The following is a 21,768-nucleotide window of genomic DNA, read 5'->3' on the forward strand; positions in this document are numbered from 1 at the left end:
GCATGCCCAATTAAGCACTTCATTTTATTTTGCTGGAAATGAATTATCAAAGCAGACTATAATTCTTTTAGCCATTTTGGGTTTTTTTTTTATTTTAAATAATAGCAAAGTAAAAAAAAAATCTTGCAAACTAGCACATTTGAAAGAAAAAATCGGGAACTAGCATATTTTTGTTGTGCAACCAACAAAATTTTTATTCTGGTGGCCTTTCCAACAACGCAACTTTTTAAAATAAAAATTTGTAAAAATAAGTCAAAGGATCGAGAAGAAATAAAGATTTGCAATGATCCAATCATCAACATAAATTTTTCTTTAAAAAGAAAAATTTAAAGGAATGTGTTGATGGGATCAGCTAAACAATAAAAGTTTGTGTTATTTTTTTATTTGAGAATTCTGATTTTACCTTCTTATAAAGATTATTTTCTAACTAATTTAAGAAGTTATAAATCTCTAACAAAAATATACCAGAATTCATAATTATCTTTTGAAAATAAAACTATGAAATGAATTTCAGATTATTATATATAACTTTTCGATCATCAGCTTTGTCATTCTTAGTTATTGTTGTTCGTGCTTCGTTCTCCATCAAAGACTTAGATTATGAAGCATGCTATGAATCTTTTACCAGAATCAAAAGGCAACATTTTGCAAATTATAGGAATTAAACGAATATTTAAAACTTCAAAGTTCAAACGATGTGTGCGCGCGCGCGCGCATGTATTTGGGCCAAGTAACGTCGGTTCATGAATGGACCCAACTTTCATTGACCATAAAGAAGATAATAAGAGGGAGGTAGAGGTTGTTTTCTTTTTAGGGGAAAAAAAATAATTTCCAAAGAGGTTTCTTCATTGATTTGATTTCTTCTCTCCGAATCACAGAGCACCCAAAAAAACAAACACCAGAAACTCATCAAAGATAGTAACTTTTCTTCTTGTTTCCTCATTTTCGATTCTATCTACTCAATTTTTCTCTCCCTTTTCAGGTACTTACAAACCCTATTTTTTCCTAAGATTTACAGTTCTAGCTGTATGAAAAAAAAACCCATTTCTTGATTTAGCTGACCCTTGTGTAATTTAGTTGATGTTTTGGTTATTTGAGATTTTGGGTTTTTTTTTTTGGTTCGATGGGTCGTTGATGAAGGTGAAGATCCAAACTTTAGAAGATTTCAGTTTAGGGTACTAAATAGAATTATGGGGTTTGCTTCTTTTTTTTCATGTTATTGATTGTTTTAGTAGGGAAAAGGGATTTTTGGCTTCTCAATGAAGCTAAAGATGCATGCTTGAGATGTATGGATGTTTTGTTTTTTTGAAGTTTGTTAGCTTGGGGATGGAATAGCTATTGGATGGTTAAGACATCCTATATTTAGAGATAAAGAAGGGCGTGAGCTTTTTGTACATCGTATGCCTACTTTTTTTGAAAAAATTCCAGTTGTTTTGGTAGTCAGAGACGGAATTGTTAGAGCTGTTGTGCTTTTTCGAAGAGCAGAATTGAAGTATAGTGTTGAAAAAGCAGGTAACCGTTGAGCTATATGGTGGCGAACTAAATGGATTCAGTTATAGTGATCCTGCTACTGTGAAAAGTATGCTAGACACGCACAATTAGGTGAAATATTTGAATTAGTTCACGCTACAATCTGACGTGTTTTTTGGTAGCAGTCCAGGGGTTGGTTTTGTTGCGTAGTTTCATGGGGTTTTACTTCTTATGGGTTAATTTTGTTAAATGTATTGGTTTAGTAAAGAAATAGGTGTTTTTAGGTTCCCGGCTCAGTTACTAGCTTTGGAATTTATTTAAAAAGATTAAAGAAGTCTATCAGAACTTGAGTTTTATTGACTTTTTAGGAACTTTTTAATTAAAATTATGTTTTGATTAAGCTTTTGGATTTGTTGACTTATCAATGAAGCTAAAGATACAAACTATGAAAATTTCATTTTGGTACACATTTATAGTCCCACCAAATGGAACTTGTAGCTTGTTGGTTTTGCATTCTGTTTCTTCTTATTGATTATTTTTGTTTCATGCTGTTAACTTCATGATTTTATTTTATGTTTTTGCAGGAGTGCAGTTTGGGAAACTTTGATTAAATGATAATTAGTTGAGAATATAAGCAGTTGTTTCAGTTCTATTATACTCAGGAGTGCTTGGATTGTTTAGTACAGTATGGAGATACAGACAAATGGGAAACCAATAGATTCGCTGTTAGAGAAGGTCCTTTGTATGAACATACTATCATCAGATTACTTCAAGGAGCTTTACCGATTAAAGACATACCATGAAGTGATAGATGAAATATACAATCAAGTTGACCATGTTGAGCCATGGATGACTGGCAACTGTCGTGGTCCATCTACTTCCTTTTGCCTTCTATACAAGTTCTTCACCATGAAACTCACTGTCAAACAAATGCATGGTTTGCTAAAGCACAAGGATTCTCCTTATATCAGAGCGGTAATTGTACCATACCCTGATTTTTGTTTTCCATGAGTTGGTTGTAAATTCCTGATGCTTGGATATTTACTCACATGCTTCACTGGATGATCATTATTGAATTTGAGAAATGCTTGCTTGCCTATCAATTTTATCTTCTCTCTTATATTAGGTGTATTTACAAGGTCATTTCATTTGCGGAAGCAATGTGAATTCAAAAGTATTTTTGGTTTGTAAGACTTGCATGATGGGGTTTAGTTTTGTAGTCATAGGTTGTCTTATGTGGGCCTCAGTTTTAGCTCATGTCTTATCAATTTTTTAAGGCCTTTACTCATTTTTATCTTTTCTATTTAGTGTTATACCTAATTTTACCAATTTTTGAAAACTTGAGGAGGATTTTATCAAATTTGGGAACTTTTGGTTAGTGTCAATGATTTTGTTATATCTCAGGGAGTGATTTAGCATTGTACATTAACTACACGAAGGAAATTTAAATTTTCAATGCAACTTGATTAACACTGTTCTGTAAACTGCAAAATATTGAATGTATAATTTTTTAAGAGTTGAGCTCCACTCATAAGGACTTTTTATCTACTCTTCTGGTGTGTGAACTGCTGAGAAATTACGAGGTAATGGGCAAAACTTTGTCATGTCTGAATTTTCATAACATTGAAAATCTCTGTTCTGATTTACACATCACACATGATAATGTCCTTGTTTTTCATAGCAGATCTCTCCAAACCAAGGTTGAGGTGTTCTTGTTTCTTTGAGTTGCTATGACTTTCTCACTCCTACATAATCTGCCCTTGCTTTGCTGAGCAGATTTCGCAAAATTAAGGTTTGGGGTGTCTTATTTTTTTATTCTCACTCTTAGGCTTTTTAATCATGAATCGATACTGTCTGTTGACTGTTTTAATCATGAATAAATACTGTTAGTTGTCTTTTAACCCAATGTCACTTGCTGCTACTTCGACTGTTGTTGTTACTATTCGCTAATCATTGGAAAACCAGAACTGGCATTTTGCTGCCCACCTCTATTGACCAGGAGCTGTTATGGTTACCATTTTGGTTCTTTGAAATAAGGATAGAGATCCCTTATCCCTTTGGCATCAAATCTTGGTTCACATTTACCTGCATTTACACGTTTTTTCTTCTCTCTCTGCTTGATTTGCACAATGTACTGGTCAGCATAGGGACTGCTTTATCTTAGCTTTGTGTTTGATTGATGTCCCCAAATTTGTTTGCAGGTTGGGTTCCTCTACCTGAGATATGCTGGGGATCCAAAGACACTGTGGAATTGGTTTGAACCATATATTAAAGACGATGAGGTGCTTACTTCTCTGTATCTTTTCATGCACTACATCTCAAATTTCTCTCATGAACCTATTTATAATATATTGCAAATTGATGCCTTCTGATTCTTGAAAGTGTTAGTTGCAGGTTACAACTCAATCTGACTCTAGAAACTTTTTTGTTTGTGGAATTGAATCCTCAATAATTGTGCTAAAGATTTCTTCCACATCTGAATTTTGCAAAAAAAAATAATCTTCTGTAGTGATCTTTGTAGTTGCTTAGTTAATACAAGTCAAATGCCATTGTTGGAATTTTTCTTTTTTTTTAATTTCAAAGTCCTATAGTGGTGGGTGGTGGAGGGGTATTCAACTTCAACAATAACTTATCACAAGCGTTGATATAGTCCAATTTTATTTAGAATGCATTTTATAGGTGAAGCAATGATTGCAATTGCTGTGCTCTGTATTCTTTGAACTAGAGATGCAGTATGTGGTCTTTTGTTTAGGGTAACTGTCTAAGAGCACAAATAAGCTACATACATGAGATGGACAAACTCTTAGTTAGCTCTTCTGCAATAAATTTTAGCTATAAATAAATACTTGGTCAAACAGAATGCTGTTGGTTTCACCAATTGCTTTTCAGATACAAAATTTGTGGTGTTCGTATCTGATGGTTCTTTAGATGGTGAAAAGTTTATGATGAAACTGGCAAAGCGGCTATTACTTGAATAGAACAACTAGCGGCTCTAATTGCTTGTTGAATGTACTTATAACGGGGGATACCAATTGCACATGTTTCTTGTTTGTCCTGCAGTTGCTCACATGTATAATGCAAAAGAGCACTTTGTAATTTACTTCAACCCCTGTGCTTGTTGAGTAGCTTGCTGAGAACTTTTGATCCAAACATCAAATGAATTTAGGAGATCCTTTAGCTTCTGTTTGGATTGGTTGATGGAAAAACTTCCATTTCTAATACGTGAATATTCTAGTAGATCCTGCTTACCCAGATCTGGTCTTTCTATTCAAGTATCACTTTTTACCATAACCTAGTAGTTGTCTAGCTAATTCCATCTTCCCTTACACTGCTACTGTTAATAAATGCATTCATGCTATAAGTCAAACCTGAGAACTTCACAAACTTCATGGGTTTATTGACATGATGTGCATGTCCTTTTCCATCAGCTGCTTAAGTTTCTCTTTATATTTCAGGAATTTTCTCCAGGAACTAGTGGAAGGAAGACGACAATGGGTGTTTATGTGCGTGATTTGCTTCTCGGACAGGTCAGGTTGAAACAATCTCTAATTCCTTGTAGTATTTTCAGGTTCTGTTACCCTTCCTTGCAGGCCAAAAGGGATATTGATGCCATGTTTTTCTCTTGCAGTACTACTTTGATACCCTTTTCCCCCGTATTCCTGTTCCTGTCATGCGGCAGATCACATCGAATCTGGAGAAGTTGAAGCTACCAACAAAAATCTCTGGTTCGACAGGGGATGGAAACCGTCATGGATCTGATGATACGGCACGCCGGCCACCATCTGTGAAGGCAGCACTTTCAGTCTCTTTTGGTCAGCGTGCTCCTCATCGTGCATCAACCAGGGATTCGTCTCCTGTTCGTCGCACAATACCTTCCCCCTCCTATGACAGAACCAGTGATGATTCACGAAGTCGACTCGGCCAGAGTCGTGAATATTCTGATAAAGAATATTCAGATCGGGATCATGATAGGGGTAGGGAAAGGGACCAAGACCATGATCGGGATAGAGAGAGGGACAGGGTTCGGGATAGGGATCAGGAGAGAGAAAGGGACCGGGATCGTGAAAGGGATTGGGATCAGAGTCGGGACAGAGACAGGGATCGGGAAAGGGATAGATACAGAAGGTATGATTATGATAGAAGTTCCAGGTACACTGATAGGGAAAGCAGAAGGGATTCTGAACAGAGCAGCCGTGACAGAAGTAGGCATTATAGAGAAAGTAGTTCTTATAGAAGCCGCAGTCGAAGCAGGAGCAGGAGCAGGAGCCGAAGCTCGCAAGCTGGCGCATCACCATTTGATCGCCATCCAACTCCTCAAAGGGATGGAAACAAGGATAAGACATCTGCGCCTAGCAATCTGGCTAAGCTCAAAGATCTTTATGGTGATCTTAGTGATCAGAAAGGGGATGCTGGCCTGGAAAGGGTTCCTCGGAGGGATAATGATGGTGAAGAGGTTTTTAGACTCGGTGGTTCCACTTGGAGGTAGGTAGTTCAATCTTAAAACAGTAGCTTCAGTGGCTGTCACATCAGCTGTATCAATGAGGTCTTCAGCCAGGCCAAATTTCTGTTTGAATCAAGAAAATGTTCGCCATTATAAACTTCCCCCCCTTTCTCTAGTCATAGTTCCAGATTTCCGCAGAAGATATTCATGGAAGCACTTGAGTGCGTGTTGTTGAGCTGTAGGGCTGCGTGCACATTAGCCCCAATCTATCTTTTAAGTTTCATGTGTACAATTGTTTCAGAAAAACTCAGATAATTTCCAATTTAACTTGTTATATTAAATACGCAAGAGAACATTCTTGGTCATATTTCGAATATGTTTTCTTTTGTCAGTGGTTTCTGACCCAGCACAATTTTCCTCTGAGGATGTAAATTCCATGAATCTTTGCAAGGGAATACCTTTCTATTCAAGAGATTGTATCTCTAGCAATTTTAAATAATGCCTTGACCATGCAAAAACCGTCGTTACTGAGAGTACTAAGCACGTTTGGCTACCAAATTTCGGTAGCTTTCGCTGTTGTTGGTTGTAGGGTCATCGCAATTTTCCTTGAGGATATAAATTCCTTGACGTTTTTACATGTAAGATAATAAGGATTCATTAGTTAAATATCATATAAGCATTAAGCACTATATTATAACTATCAGAAGAGGTGAAGTGTGAAACTTGAAACCAAAATGCGAAGACAACAATCATATGAGTGAGTAGTCCGTTATTGACCAGTTATTTTTACAATAACGGCCGTTACCATTATGTATCGGCACCATAGCTGTAATTGTCTGAGACTCGCCATTGCCGACAATGGGGCACTTGTTTTCTGTTAAATAACGGCGGTAGCTTACAATTGACTCCAAACAGACAGCTTGTGCTTACAAATCATTAACTGCATTCTAAAGTCCTACACAATCCCTTGATTCCCTTCCTATAAAAGATCTTAAAAGTCCTACATGTGATGTGCCAGCATTCTCAAAAGTTGTGACATTGAACTCCATCAATCCAGGAGCAGATTTCCCAGCCAACTGCTGCTTCACCTGTAACATGAGAGATACTATATGATTACTTTCATGGATACAACCGTGTAGATCTCAACAATTAAGCTAGTTAACAGAATCGACAGGTGCGTGTGCGTACCCATTGAACATACTGAAGATGATATGGCTTGCTATTCGCACTTGATTGAACGGTAAATGTGCCGGACAAAAAACAAGGAGGCACGGAACCCAATACTGCCAAGCATGAGGAAGAAACCATAGCAAACACAGGCCATGTAGCCAAAGAAAAAGGAGGTTTGCATGAAGCCTGACATATCTGATCTTGCATAGTAGTAATACAAGCAATAGCCATAAATGAACAATCCAGTTGATCCACCACAAAGGAACGACCTGACCAACACCAAATTCAGAGGGGTGAGCGTGTAGAATTATGAATCAGGCAACCAGATATCCTTTTAAAACAAGACACTTCAGAAAACACAAGGAAAATTCATGCAATGGATGAAAAAAAAAGCAAGCTAGGAGACCGTTACATCAGGAAAATTCATAACAGGAACCCGATGATGAAAAAATTACTGTGACTTGAATATTTCGAGTAATTTAAATAACATCTCAAGAGTGAAAACATAGAATGAAAAAACACAATCTGCTACCATTTCACAAAAAGTTGGAAACGAAAAAACAAAACTAAAGAATGTTATTTGTGAGCAAAACTTCCCAGATATTTTATTTGTGCTGATAATGATGCAAAATTGAAACAATAAGCTCAGAGATATTAGCATTTTACACATGAAATTATATCTATCAAAAAGTAAAACATACCTCCACCACCACTCATGGTCTTCAGCAGCAAGTTGGAAATATGTCAACGCCACTGTTATAAAAGCAGTGACAATCAAGAGAATGATGAAAACAATGAACAAGATGCTGTATATGGTGTAGATCCTGTGACCCCAAACACTGGCAAATATGTAGTAAAGTTCAATGTATATTGCACTGAAAGGCAAGAATCCTGCCATGGCCATCTGAGGAAGTGTTTTCCGATACCAAGGCAACTGAGGAATCTCTCTGGGATATTTAGTGGTGCGGACGGGAGCCTGAAACTCAGCCTTGCTATTCTTCCCTGCAATCCCACCCAGTACCAGCAATGGTGTTGTTACCAGAGCCCAAATAAGAAATATCACCACTATTGTTCCAAATGGCAATGCTGCAGTGGCACTATACGTGATTGCAACGGTATTAAGAAAGCAGAAAGTGAGAAACAGGGGTCCACAAAATAGGGCTCCAGTTAATAACAAGTTCCTGACCTGCAACACCAGAATTTCAGAACTTCTTAGCCTAGCATGTCTCAGAGTTGAATGGTAGTTTCTAGAGTAGCTAGAAGTTCAGCAATGATAGAGCATAAGACATCATGGATTCAAACAATGCTGCTGAAAAGTGATTATATCATTCTAATAATGATCAATTAACGTCACTATCATAATACTAATGAATGCAAACCATGCTAATTTTCAGAAAGCCACAACCAGCACAAAATAGTCAATTGCACTCGTATCCAATTCTACAATTACTTAGTTTCAATGTATGGAAATTTATTAGAAGCAACTGTGAACAGTTGAGCTCTAATTTATTGTCTTCTCAGGTTAGCTTTTCAAGTGTAGTGCAAGCCTTCAGGAAGCAGAACACCAACTTTCAAGCACATTGTTTTCTTTCACTGCTTTCTCTCGAAAAGCTTCTCTTTCGCATCCCAATTAGTTCAGCTATTATAAGAGAGGAAAACATTATCCAAACACAAGGTGGTTTTGACCCCCATTTCCATGTTTCAGCCAATTTCCACTAAGTGTTTATAGCAAAACCAAATTGATTCTGACAAAAGTCAATTTTCACCAAGCATTTATCTTAAAGCAAAACACATTCCAAAGAAACACTGAGAATTCCTATATATCCATTTACCAAATTTGATACCAACTACAATATCCTTAGACACACAGTAACAACAATTGTCTAGAACACACCAAACAATGACAATGATAAGTGCAAAAGGCAATGAAAAAGGAATTCTTAACAAGTTACCCAATTTGTTCCTTCCAGTTGGCAAAAGAAAGAGGCTGCAGTGTAGCCTGCAATCCCAGCTGTCAGAGCATATATGACAACCAGTGCAGTAAATAGAGCTCCACGATTATAAGGATAAAAGACACCAACTAGAGCAAGCACGAAAATGAAAATTGTGCTGCCAATGCACATATGTAAGCAAAGTTAGCAGACTGCTAAGCAACAGAATAACTTTAAAAAATGGATGAGACAAAACCAACAAAAGCACAGCTTTGAAGTTGAACTTACAGGGTAAACAGCTGGGTGCCAGAGCCAACTGCTGCTGCAAGCAAAGACTTATACTTCGGATATCTAAATACATCACCATGGATGTACTTCCACCCAGTCTCTTCTTGGTCTTCAGCTGACTCCTCATCATGAGCATATCTATTACAAATGGGAAGATCAAAAAATAAGAAAATGACAGTTTAAACAACATAGCAGACATGTTTTAATAACATATTCATTGAAATGTTCTTCTCACTTGACAAAATCATTCTTCAGGACTCGCATGAGAATTGTGGCAAGAAAACCAGTCAAGAGGAGAACTGTCACACATGAGTTAATAATTGAGAACCAATGAATTTCCAAGTGATGAGGAAGTGAAGAAGATTGTGAATACTTGTCCATCCTTTTCTCAAATGTTATATCTGTTTCCTTCCATTTAACTGAATACATGAACTCCACATTGACTTCTTTATCTTCAGTAAGGTCCACAACATTGTTCAGATCAGATTGTGCAGAGATCTCAATGACACGATCCTTATTGTAAAAGATGGTAAAGTGAAGATGCTTAAACAGGTAATATTTGTATTCACTAGGGTCATTCTTGCGTTCCTTATCAACTTTCCCTAAGAAACCCCAAATGGGCAAGTCATCATAATACATTTGGAAGTAGTAGTCCTTGGAAACTGCTTCTCGGAACTGAGCAACTTGTTCCTTTGTCAGCGTGTTTTTGCATGCAACTTCAGAATCTTTGTCATTTAAAAAGTCAAGTTTGTATGGGGCAGTGACTAAACGATCCCCATTCAACACTTCACCAAGGGCTTCTTTCTTGTCCTTTGTAGGACCTGTAATAAGCATCGTCAGTAAACTTCCACAATAAAACAAAGCTGTATAGTAGGAGTAATGTGAATTGATGCAGACCTGATGAGCAGAAAGGCAGATCAAAGTAGCGGTATGTTTCACTGACAGAATGAACAAGAAAGAAACAATATGAAACAATTATGAATAAAAAAAAATACTAACGAAAGTTTTCACAGTTGAAGTCTCAAAATGAAAACCAAAAGTCTAGAGATGACCACAGTAGATATCAATTAAGTTCCGGCATAATTTCATGTACGATTACAGAAAAAGAGTTCCAGCGACTGATTAAAGATCTAAAACTGAGATCCAAGTTCAGCAATAACAAACGAAAACCCAATACTTAAACTTTTCCAGCTCACAAGAAACAACCAGAAACAGAAATCAACACCTAGTCACTGGACATTATTCTGGGCTTTAACTAACGGACTCTACTTACTTGCAAATGTTTCTATCCAAAAGCTTGCATTCCAAAATCCCATTAAGCATTTCCTAAACTATCTCCCCAGGGATCCACTAGACCAACTGCTTGTACAACCATTAAGCTATGCTAAATTTCCAACTTAATTAGCAACTAAGTGACATCAACAGCATTTTCATGTTAAACTCCAAGTTCCAATCTTTGATCTTCCTTTTTAGGAAACCAAATCATAAGATCCACTTCCCATAAGCTCAGATCCACAACAATTGAAGAAACCAATCCATAAAACCAAAAAAAAATGGATTCTACAGAATCTGACACATTAATGCTAAAATCAAATTCTCCAAAACCCAACTCCACAATTCCATTTCTAATCCATATCCCACATACCCCAACTTCCCAAATCATCAAAAGTCCCAAACTTGAAGACACCCCACAAAACCAATAACCTTAACCTAATCAAAACAGCAAGAAAGATCGAGAATTGGATTACCTGGGATTGTGAAAAGGTCCAACCTTGTTAACATAGAGAGGGACATCATCTCCAACTTTGTAACGATGATCAGATGCATCTGATCTAACATGGGACACGCTGCACAATATCAAAACAAATGAAACCAAACAAGGCACTAGTTTCTTCTCCATTTTCAATTACTGTAACTCACAAAAAGAGAAGAGAGAGTAAGATAGTTATGGGGTGAGAGAGAGAGGAGAGAGATTTATAAAGATGGAGACTTTATGGGTTGTGGCTCCAACAAATCTAAAATGGTTCGTGTAAAAAATGAGGCCTTCCTCAAATAACGAGAAAGAGATTAGGAGAGTAATTAAAAAAAAATTATTTTTATTTTTAAATGCGTTCATGAAAAAAAAAATTATGACCACGATAAACGAGGTTTTGCTTTGGAAGTCCATGCGCAATCCTAGAAGTTTTGAGAATTTTCAGCTTTAACTCATAAATTGATGTTGTTTGATTTTATTTGAGTTTCATCTTGTTAATATCCTAGAATAGAATAAATAAATATAAAAAGATAAAAACATATTTTATTAGAGAAATAAAAACAAGTACATAAAATAAATAATTTTTAGAATAAATTTATACATTATTAAAACATGAGGTATAAAATAACATGTCTTTTTTATTTGTATTTTTATTTTTTCTGTTTCAAAACAATAATCAACTATTATTTTAATATTACTGTTTTTTTTTGTTCTATCTTCAAACAAAAAATTAATTAATTTTTTTTAAAATGCAAAACCAGCAAGCTTCGTCAAAATTATAGAAATTTTATTTAAAAAAAAAACAAAGGGAAAAGAATTTTAAATTTTGGTTTTTGAAAACATGAATGATACCGAACAGCCTTTATTTTTCAAAATAATTTGGTATTTAGCATCCCTCAAAAATTATTTTTTTTATTTTAGTGTTTATAACTTTAACTTATTGACTAATACAGAAATAATATAAAAAAAAGATAATAAATACAAAAACACAAAATTTCAAAACAATGGATTACACATAAATCCTAATTAACAATCTTATTATTGAATTTTTTTTTTTGAATAGTCTACCCCTCTAAAAGATTTACAATTCTTTAAATAAACTCAAAAAATAATCTAAACAAAATAGAAAACCTGGAAATAAAGAAAAAGAAATAAAAATCACAAACACATTACAAAAAATAAAATCATTAATCATAATATTTAATATTATAAACTAAACATGAAAAAATTAAAAAAAAAACCAAGAAAAAAAATTTTAAAAAATCATTCTATATCAGTCTTTCTAGATTGAAAAAAACTCCTCCTCGAGTTTAATTTGTGTTTTGTCTCGATCTTGTGGATATTCAATCAAGAGTTTCCAATATTTACGTGCTTGATCTTTTTGCTAAAAACATCATATCAATATGCTTAGCTTCCCTAATAATGGGACCATTTTTAGCATTAGGAGAAGATTTGAAAACATGTCTCACAACTTTTATCAAAATACAATAACATCATCTTTTATCTCATCAATTCTAAAGTTCTCCTCGATCAAATTTGATGCACATCCTTCAACATCACCTTTAACATTCTCATTAAAATTTGATGTTTGATTTCAATTCACAAGAGAACTACGAATTATTCTCATCCAGATTAATAAGTTGTTTTCTCTGTTCAAGCCTCTAAAATGGTTCTCAAAATTAGACATGGATCAACAATCACTCTCTTCACGATCTTTCAGGCTCCTCACCTCCTCCAATAAACGAGTTGATTTTGCAATCTGTCTCTATATGTTTTCTATCACCATATCCTAAACACCTCCTTCCAATTTTTCAATATATCGCCTATCACTGGTTTTTGAATATTTCTTTTTTCAAGAGGAACCTCCTCATCCCCTTATATATATATATATATATATATATATATATATATATAAGCATATCTTGTTCTAATATCTCTTCCATCCATGTTAATCCAGCACAAACAAGAAAATAATTATTGGGATCATTGGACTCTAATACCAATTGACACGGAAGGAAACAATACAAAAAATACAATAAGCACAAAAAAACATATAATTCTCAAAAGAAGGGATCACAAAGAAACCCTAACTCGCAATCTTATTACTGAATATTTGTTTTTAAATAGTTTACCTCTCCAAGAGACTTACAACTTCTTATATAAAATCCAAAAACTAACCTCAAAAAACTATAAAACTCAAAGATAAAGGAAAAACAATAAAAGTTTTAAACTAACTAAGAAAAAAATAAAATTATTAAGCATAATACTTACTTTTATAAACTAAATAGAAAAAAATTAAGAAAATAAATAACTTTTCTAAAAATCCTAATGCATCCCTTATTTTGAAATTAATCATGATAATTTATTTATTTTATTTCAACCCTCATTTATGAATTCCTCATTCCACCTCTTTTTATTAACAAAACACTAGGAAGTATGACTAATTACTATAGTCACATCTACAAAACATTATTAATTAAAATAGTGTTTTGCATATTTTTTTTGCTTTTTCTGTTTATCTTTTTTTCTTCAATTTAACCTTTCAACAATCCAATCTTCTTGTTCTTTTTTTATTTAGTTTTTTTCTTTTTAATTTTATCATTTAATATTTAATTGTTTTAGGAATTGTGTTTTATAATTTTCTATTTATTTATTTTCTGTTGGGTTATATATTAATCTCACGAATCTAGTTTTTCTTCTTCTCGATTTCAACATTTAATTTTAGATCTATTTAGTTATGTTTTTAATTCTATCTTTTAATATTATATTGCTTGAGAATTAAGTTTCATAATTTTTTTTTAATTTGTTTTCAGTGGAGTTATTATAGTCTCATTATTTATTTTTCTCAATTTCAATCTTGAATATTAGATCCGTTAGAAATGGAGCTTCACATTTTTTTTATTTTCTTTTTATGAATTTATTTCAATCTTATGACTTAGGTGGCGAGTTTAACAGGTTAGTTGATGTTGACTTAGTTTTTGTTTTTTTTAATTGATTTTTTTTTTCAATTTCATACTTCAATATAGGTTTGGTTGGAAATTGATTTTTTTAATTTTTTTGATTTATTTTTTATGGGGTTATCTCATCTCATGACTCAAGTTGTAAGTTTGGTAGGTTAACCTGAGTTTACTTGGGTATTTTTTTTTCTTTTTTTTAATTTAATATTTTATTTTTCAATTTTGCCTTTTAACATTGGATTGATTAGGAATTGACCTTCATAATTTATTTTGATTTTTTTATAGGGTTATCATGGTCTTATGACCCGAGTTATAAATTTGATAAGTTATCCCGAGTCAATCTAATATGTTGTATTCTCAATATTTTTTTAAAAAACAATTCCATCTAATATATTATCATATCAATTTTTTAAAAAAAATATTGTCCAATATACATTATATTTTGAGTTTATGATTAAATTTTTTTTATTAGAAAACATGTTAATAACGCTTGAATAAATTCTTTTATTAAAAAAAATTGAGTCAATAATCTAGTTATATCTTTGCTTTGTGACTTGATAGTATATGAGATCAATTTAAAATAAAATAAAGCTAGGCCCATCTTTCCAATGCATGGCAATAAATTATATCCTTCGAATATGAAGAAGAAGGTTGACTTCACTTAGATTAGATCTCAGCATAGACATAAGAAGAGTGAAATGGAAGGAACACTCCAAACTTGGAAGGCGAGTGATTGCTTGGATGCCAAGGATTACAACTTCACAACCCAACAACCCTAGATATCGAAATTGGCATGCCATCTACTTGTGGTTAATTCTGAGGTCTGTGCTAGCTTCTGTGGTACATTGCTTTCACTTTGATCTGCTATCTTTTCCATGGTGTGGTTGTTGTGGCTATTTTCCATGTAGTTGAAGCATGGAGGTCAGGTCAAAAGACTAAAAAAAGAAGGAAAGAAATCACTTTGTGTGTTAAGAACGCAAGCGACCTTGTTAGTAGCTATTTGATGAAGGTTTGATCCAGTCTTTTAATTTCTAATCTGTTCTTATTTTTATTTGAATCGTAATCCATGTCCTGTGATGCCTGTTTATTAGTCAAAACTGATTTCAGTTTATAATTTCCCCCCTCACTATTCAACTATTTGATGACTAGTGTTAAATATAGTTATAAAACTCTATTTAACAAGGCAATTCAATAATAAATTTGCCGAACTAGAATTTAATTGGAGACATGTTTTACTTTGAACCAGTTTTTGTTTTTAATATAAAAAAATAATATCTTTTTGTTTTTTGAAATTATAGTTTGAATGATTAATGATATATTATTAGATTTGAATAAAATAATAATAATAACCCGTTGATTATATGAGACTCGAACGTTTGATCAATGATGTATTATTAAAGTTAATTAAAGTAATGAAAATAATCAATTAAATTCAAATCTAATAGCAAAACCGAAATGTTGTAATAAGCAATTATATTTGCTTAGGTATTTTTTTTTATCTTGTTTCTAATTTTCTAAATAACAAATAATTTTCTCTTACAAATAGATAGAAGTTGATGCTATGTTTAAATCTTATTGCAATGTTTTTGTTGGTCTTAGAACCGACCATACTTTTCTGTTAAAATATGCATATGATGAAATATGGCTAACTGACCAAGAAAACCGGGGGGGGGGGGGGGGGGGGGGGGGGGGGGGTTAAAATAAAAGAAAAGGCTTGCTTTAATTGCCATACCCCATTTTACCCTGAGTTTGCCTCGCAAAAAATAAAAGAAAAAAGAAAAAAGGATAATGTATTTGCCTCAATCACCATCAAATGGTGATCTGTCCCTTTGACCTAAGCTTTCATTAACATAATATCAAAAGTCTTTATCCTACTAAAATAGGCAAAAGAGAACTGCAATAATCGAAGAAAATTGACTATCTTGAGAAATTTATGTTGAAAAGTCTGCTAAAACATAAAATAATTATGTTTAGTTTTAAAATAATTTTTTATAATTAAAAAAAAACACAGGAAAACATTTTGATGCAAATATACCATGTAACTGATCTAATATATGTTTTTATCAAGTATTGAAACAAGTTTAGATTAAAAATAAAGACTTGATTATACTAGATTAGAATAATAATTTAAAACTATGATAACAAGAAATTTGACCCGTTCAATCAAACTTAGATTTACAAGCAGTTTTCATATACAAAGTATTTGGGTGACTTATCAATGCTAGGCTAATTTTGTTATTTTTTCTAAATATTTTTGTTTTTATTATTTATTTAAGATTTTATGCTATTTTTCTTTGTATCTAAGGATTCCAACTCTTGTTTCCTAGTCCATATCGATTTTTCTAACCTATAAAAAGCACTACAAACTTCTTTAGCAGACTTATTAATTGAGAAATAAAATAAAATTTTAAAGTTTGTGTTTAACCCTAATTCGGCCTAACTTCTGTCATTCTAGGCTTGTTATTGTCCTGTTATGCTTCCATCTACCTCACATGTCCTCTCAGCCTCCACGACCTTCATTCATCTCTTTTGATGGCATCCAGATGCTACCTTGATTTTTTTTTTCTCAGCTAATTTGGATCATTAAATTGAAACAAAAACAGTGAAATTCGAAAAATGAACAGTCATGTTTCCCCTAGAACAAAAGACAAAACAGACGATCCTCATACTCAAGTTTTCTAGTCCAGCCTATGATAATAAATGACAGAACATGTATTTTGCAACTATAATAAATTGTGGAGACAAGAATTTTCGAAGTACTGCTACCAGTAACACAAACTCTACGGCTTCTAACAGTGATAGAATACATTCAAAATGATGGATTATCTCACATTGAAGCACTGCAAATTCTTTAACAGCATTCTAAAGCCCTACATGTTCCTCTCCTATAAAAAAAGGGTTATTACAGAAGTCCTCCACGGAACGTGCCATCATCCTCCATGAGTAGCATAAAGCTCCTGCGATCCCAGAACAAGTTTTCCCAGCCAACTGTGGCTTCTCCTGTAACAAGGCACATTATAAGACCACCTTCATCAATACAAACACGCAGAGTTGCCTTCAATTAAGTGTATTCAAAGAAAGGATGGCAGCCTACTCACTGAACATAAGGAAGACCATATGACTTCCTACTCGCACTTGATTGAACGGTAGATGTGGCGGACAAAGAACAAGGAAGCACGGAACCCAATACTGCCAAGCATGAGGAAGAAACCGTAACAAACACAGGCCATGTAGCCAAAGAAAAATGAGGTTTGCATGAAGCCGGACATATCTGATCTGGCATAGTAGTAATACAAGCAATAGCCATAAATGAACAGGCCAGTTGATCCACCACAGAGGAAAGACCTATGAAACACCAAATATATAAATGTGAGCGTCTAGAAACATGTATCAGGCAATCAAGTATCGTTTTAAAGCATGACTTCTTACAGAAAATACAAGCACATGCTGAGGATAAAAGGAAGCAAGCTTGGAGAGGGCATAAAGCCAAAATTCACGTTATGGCTTGAATATTTCCAGCAATTTAGATCTCAAGAGTGAGAAACATAATAAAAAAAAATCCAAAATTTAACTCAAATTTAGAAAAAACATTAAAGAATGTTTTTTTCTGTGGCTGAATGTGCGTATTTTTTGAGATAATAATGATTGGAAATGAATAAATAACCTCAGAGGTGTTAACTTTATATCAATCTAATAGCAAAACATACCTCCACCACCACTCATGGTCTTCAGCAGCAAGTTGGAAATATGTCAACGCCACTGTTATAAAAGCAGTGACAATCAAGAGAATGATGAAGACAATGAACAAGATGCTGTATATGGTGTAGATCCTGTGACCCCAAACACTGGCAAATATGTAGTAAAGTTCGATATATATTGCACTAAAAGGCAAGAATCCTGCCATGGCCATCTGAGGAAGTGTTTTCCGATACCAAGGCAACTGAGGAATCTCTCTGGGATATTTAGTGGTGCGGACAGGAGCCTGAAACTCAGCCTTGCTATTCTTCCCTGCAATCCCACCCAATACCAGCAATGGTGTTGTTACCAGAGCCCAAATAAGAAATATCACCACTATTGTTCCAAATGGTAATGCTGCAGTGGCACTATATGCAATTGCAACAGTATTAAGAAAGCAAAAGGTGAGAAACAGAGGACCACAAAACAGGGCTCCAGTTAGCAACAAGTTCCTGACCTGCAACAACAAAATTCCAAATCTGTCAAGGATAAAGTCTCGAAATTTGAATGGTAGTTTCTAGAGTAGAGCTAGAGATGTTGCAATAATACAGAATAGGACTACAAGGACCAACGATCCCAATGCAAACAAACAAAAAATACATCATTACAACAATGACTAATTACCATCAATATCATTAAACAAATGAATACAGAAGGTGCTAGTTTTCACAAAGACAACCAACATAAAATAATGAATTGCAGTCATATCTGTGTCTAGCATTACTTAGTTTCAGTGCATGTAAACTGATATCTAACAGTGACTCTGAAGTGTCGATCTCCTTTTTAAAGACTTCTAAAAATCACATTTGAAATTTAATGCAAGCTTTCAGGTAGCAGTACACCATCAACTTTCAAGTCCACTCTTTTCTTTCTCTAGGAAAGCTTGCTTTTTATAGCATCCAGTTGGTTCAGATATGATGAATGGGGAAAACAGTTTGCAAGCATTAGGTCATTTTCACCCCCTTTGGCAATGCTTATACCAAATTTCACAAAACATTATCCCAAAACACACACATTCTAAAGAAACATTGTAGTGTAGTGAAATTGAATCAGAAGACATTAACCTTAAAAAATAAATACAGCTATAACAAGTGTCAAGGACATGCCCGGGAATGATACATGCCAAGGCAGTAAAATAGGAATTAAAAAACCACTAACCCAATTTGTTCCTTCCAGTTGGCAAAAGAAAGAGGCTGCAGTGTAGCCTGCAATCCCAGCTGTCAGAGCATATATGACAACCAGTGCAGTAAATAGAGCTCCACGATTATAAGGATAAAAGACACCAACAAGTGCAAGCACGAAAATGAAAATTGTGCTGCCAATGCACATATATAAGCAAAGTTAGCAGACTGCTAAGCAACAGAATAATTCAAAAAAATGGATTTGAGACAAAACCAACAAAAGCACAGCTTTGAAGTTGAACTTACAGGGTAAACAGCTGGGTGCCAGAGCCAACTGCTGCTGCAAGCAAAGACTTATACTTCGGATATCTAAATACATCACCATGGATGTACTTCCACCCAGTCTCTTCTTGGTCTTCAGCTGACTCCTCATCATGAGCATACCTATTACAAATGGGGTATCAGAAAATAAGAAAAAGACACAGTTTAAGCAGCATAAGCAGACATGTTTTAATAACTCAGTCATTGACATGTTCTTCTTACTTGACAAAATCATTCTTCAGGACTCGCATGAGAATTGTGGCAAGAAAACCAGTCAAGAGGAGAACTGTCACACATGAGTTAATAATGGAAAACCAATGAATTTCCAAGTGATGAGGCAGTGAAGAAGACTGCGAATACTTCTCCATCCTTTTCTCAAATGGAATTTCTGTTTCCTTCCATTTAACTGAGTACATAAACTCCACATCAACTTCCTTATCTTCAGTCAGGTCCACAACATTGTTAAGATCAGATTGTGCAGTGATCTCAATGACACGATCTTTGTTGTAAAAGATGGTAAAGTGAAGATGCTTAAACAGGTAATATTTGTATTCACTAGGGTCATTCTTGCGTTCCTTATCAACTTTCCCTAAGAAACCCCAAATGGGCAAGTCATCATAATACATTTGGAAGTAGTAGTCCTTGGAAACAACTTCCCGGAACTGAGCAACTTGCTCCTTCGTCAACCTCTTTCTGCAAGCAATTTCAGAGTCTTTGTCATTTAAAAAGTCAAGTTTGTATGGGGCAGTGACTAGACGATCACCATTCAACACTTCACCAAGGGCTTCCTTCTTGTCCTTTGTCGGACCTGTATTAAACATCATCAGTAAACTTCCACAGTAGAAACAGAAGCACTGAGAGCTGGAATAATAATAAAGATTGACACATACCTGATGAACAGAAAGGAAGATCGAAATAGCGGTATGTTTCACTGTTAGAAGGAGATAACATCAGATAATCATGAGTAGGGAAAATATTATGATATTTATAGAGGAACTGTTAAAATCTCAATATAATAACAAAAGATTGAGAATGTCTCAAGCACTAAACAAGTTTCCTATCTAATTCAAACTAATCCAGTTTGCTACCAGCCAAGACTTCTAAATCCAAGCAAGATACGCACAGCACACATGAACTTAGACTAAAATAATTTTACATAAGAATGATGGTTTTCTCATTGCTGAAAAGATCTGAGAATGTAGATCCAAGTTCAGCATCCACGAAATAAAAGTAAAAATTCTCTAAAATACCTGAACTTTTCTAGCTCACAAGAAACCACAAGAGAAAGGAACACCTCCTGAATCTCTAGACATTGTTCCAGTCTTCTATTGACTGCTTCTTCCTGCTTACAGATTTCTCTATCCAAATCAAACAATTTCATTTCCAAAATGCCACTAACCTCAGCATAAGATGGCCCACTTAATCAACTCCAAGTACAATCATTAAGCCATACGAGATTCCCAACTTCATTACTAACTAACTCATCTCTTTACCATGTTCAAGTTCCAATATTTAATCTTCCTTTACAGGAAACCAAATCACCGATCCAGTTCCACATTAGTTTAGATCCACGAAAATCAAAGAAACAAACACAAATAAGAGCAAAAAAAAGAGGGGGAGTTCTTCAGAATCAGAACCTTAAATGCTAAAATCAAATTCTCCAAAACTCAACTTCACAATTTCATTTCCAATCCAAATCCCACAAATCCCATCTTCCCAGATCATAAAAAAAGCCTCAAACTTGAAGGCACCCCAGGAATTTACAACATTAAAACTGCAAGAATTGAATTCTAAAATTGAAGAAAATTGGATTACCTGGGATTGTGAAACGGTCCAACCTTGTTGACATAAAGAGGGACATCCTCTCCTACTTTGTAACGATGATCAGATGCATCTGATCTAACATGGGTCACACTGCAAAATATCAAAATAGAGACTACCAAACAAGGCACTAGTTTCTTCTCCATTTTCTTTCTCTAACTGTATCTCACAGACACAGATGCATAAAGAGATAGATCGAGGAAGCGAGACTTATAAATTTGGAGACTCCTTTGGTTTGTCACGGTTGTGCCCCCGTGTCAATAGAAGCTTTTCTTTTATCATCCCATAAGGAGTGAGATTTCTTTTTTTTTTTTTTTTCACAACTTATCATTGAGGTCTTTTTTGGAATTTCATTTTTTTATTTAACTAATGTTATTTAAACCCGGTCAAGATCTAAGGGAGCTGCACTGAGTTTCATGCCAAATGAGATTTAGAGAGTTGATCTCATAAAACCTATAGTTTTAGTTAAGATTAAATAAGAATTGATTTGATAATTTTTTAAAAAATAATGTTGTTTTGATTGTTATTGGTTAACTTGAGTTAATCATCCTAACTCTAATTTTATATCAAATAATAGCGTTAAACTGAGTTTTATAACTTTGATTTTAATGAATTTTTCTTAAGTATTTCTAAATAAATTTACCAAAGATGAACTCAATTATGTCAAGTGATTCATCCCCATCAATCTGAGATTTAAAAAAAAAACAAATTATGAAACAACTTTATTTTAAAAAAGATTCTTAATTTTTATTGACTTGAT

The 21,768-nt window shown here is 34.2% G+C and overlaps 3 protein-coding genes across 10 annotated transcripts; 1 reads left to right on the forward strand and 2 right to left on the reverse strand.

The window, feature by feature from the left end:
- Positions 1-749: 749 nt before the first annotated feature.
- Positions 750-6,276, forward strand: LOC18106495 (pre-mRNA splicing factor SR-like 1). Of its 6 annotated transcripts, none has more exons than XM_024592460.2 (5): positions 750-982; positions 2,055-2,445; positions 3,672-3,752; positions 4,926-5,002; positions 5,099-5,323. In XM_024592460.2, the coding sequence occupies exons 2-5, from the start codon at positions 2,158-2,160 to the stop codon at positions 5,172-5,174; spliced, it is 522 nt and encodes a 173-aa protein (XP_024448228.1). In that variant the 5' UTR covers positions 750-982; positions 2,055-2,157; the 3' UTR covers positions 5,175-5,323. The 6 variants fall into 6 exon arrangements, 5 of the variants coding, with proteins under 5 accessions (XP_024448228.1, XP_024448229.1, XP_024448227.2 ...); XM_024592459.2 differs by having other exon boundaries at positions 764-982; positions 2,157-2,445; positions 4,926-4,997; positions 5,099-6,276; XM_024592457.2 differs by having other exon boundaries at positions 767-982; positions 4,926-4,997; positions 5,099-6,276.
- A 370-nt stretch (positions 6,277-6,646) lies between these two features.
- On the reverse strand, positions 6,647-11,404 carry LOC18106494 (transmembrane 9 superfamily member 3). Of its 2 annotated transcripts, none has more exons than XM_024592456.2 (8): positions 11,049-11,404; positions 10,198-10,238; positions 9,536-10,121; positions 9,301-9,438; positions 9,034-9,190; positions 7,783-8,267; positions 7,100-7,350; positions 6,647-7,016 (listed from the first exon to the last, which is right to left on the reverse strand). In XM_024592456.2, the coding sequence occupies exons 1-7, from the start codon at positions 11,198-11,200 to the stop codon at positions 7,131-7,133; spliced, it is 1,779 nt and encodes a 592-aa protein (XP_024448224.2). In that variant the 5' UTR covers positions 11,201-11,404; the 3' UTR covers positions 6,647-7,016; positions 7,100-7,130. The 2 variants fall into 2 exon arrangements, with proteins under 2 accessions (XP_024448224.2, XP_006372422.2); XM_006372360.3 differs by having other exon boundaries at positions 6,647-6,999; positions 11,049-11,397.
- A 5,297-nt stretch (positions 11,405-16,701) lies between these two features.
- LOC18106493 (transmembrane 9 superfamily member 4) lies at positions 16,702-21,278 on the reverse strand. 2 transcript variants are annotated; one of them, XM_006372359.3, is made up of 8 exons: positions 21,003-21,278; positions 20,078-20,118; positions 19,410-19,995; positions 19,173-19,310; positions 18,904-19,060; positions 17,718-18,202; positions 17,109-17,355; positions 16,702-17,010 (listed from the first exon to the last, which is right to left on the reverse strand). In XM_006372359.3, exons 1-7 carry the CDS (start codon positions 21,152-21,154, stop codon positions 17,136-17,138), a joined length of 1,779 nt encoding a protein of 592 aa, XP_006372421.1. In that variant the 5' UTR covers positions 21,155-21,278; the 3' UTR covers positions 16,702-17,010; positions 17,109-17,135. The 2 variants fall into 2 exon arrangements, with proteins under 2 accessions (XP_006372421.1, XP_024448223.1); XM_024592455.2 differs by having other exon boundaries at positions 17,105-17,355; positions 21,003-21,265.
- Positions 21,279-21,768: the final 490 nt, after the last annotated feature.

Source organism: Populus trichocarpa, chromosome 17 (assembly GCF_000002775.5).
Source record: "Populus trichocarpa isolate Nisqually-1 chromosome 17, P.trichocarpa_v4.1, whole genome shotgun sequence".
In the NCBI taxonomy this organism is placed as follows: Eukaryota; Viridiplantae; Streptophyta; class Magnoliopsida; order Malpighiales; family Salicaceae; genus Populus; species Populus trichocarpa.

Coding starts and splice junctions, on each gene's coding strand:
- LOC18106495 (XM_024592459.2), top strand. CDS start 2,158: ATGGAGATACAGACAAATGGGAAACCAATAGATTCGCTGTTAGAGAAG. Junction 2,446..3,671: donor ATTCTCCTTATATCAGAGCG/GTAATTGTACCA, acceptor ATTTGTTTGCAG/GTTGGGTTCCTCTACCTGAG. Junction 3,753..4,925: donor CATATATTAAAGACGATGAG/GTGCTTACTTCT, acceptor TTTATATTTCAG/GAATTTTCTCCAGGAACTAG.
- LOC18106494 (XM_024592456.2), bottom strand. CDS start 11,200: ATGGAGAAGAAACTAGTGCCTTGTTTGGTTTCATTTGTTTTGATATTG. Junction 9,439..9,535: donor CTGAAGAATGATTTTGTCAA/GTGAGAAGAACA, acceptor CATTTGTAATAG/ATATGCTCATGATGAGGAGT. Junction 8,268..9,033: donor AACTGGAAGGAACAAATTGG/GTAACTTGTTAA, acceptor CTGGTGTTGCAG/GTCAGGAACTTGTTATTAAC.
- LOC18106493 (XM_006372359.3), bottom strand. CDS start 21,154: ATGGAGAAGAAACTAGTGCCTTGTTTGGTAGTCTCTATTTTGATATTT. Junction 19,311..19,409: donor CTGAAGAATGATTTTGTCAA/GTAAGAAGAACA, acceptor CATTTGTAATAG/GTATGCTCATGATGAGGAGT. Junction 17,356..17,717: donor GACCATGAGTGGTGGTGGAG/GTATGTTTTGCT, acceptor GGTGTTTCATAG/GTCTTTCCTCTGTGGTGGAT.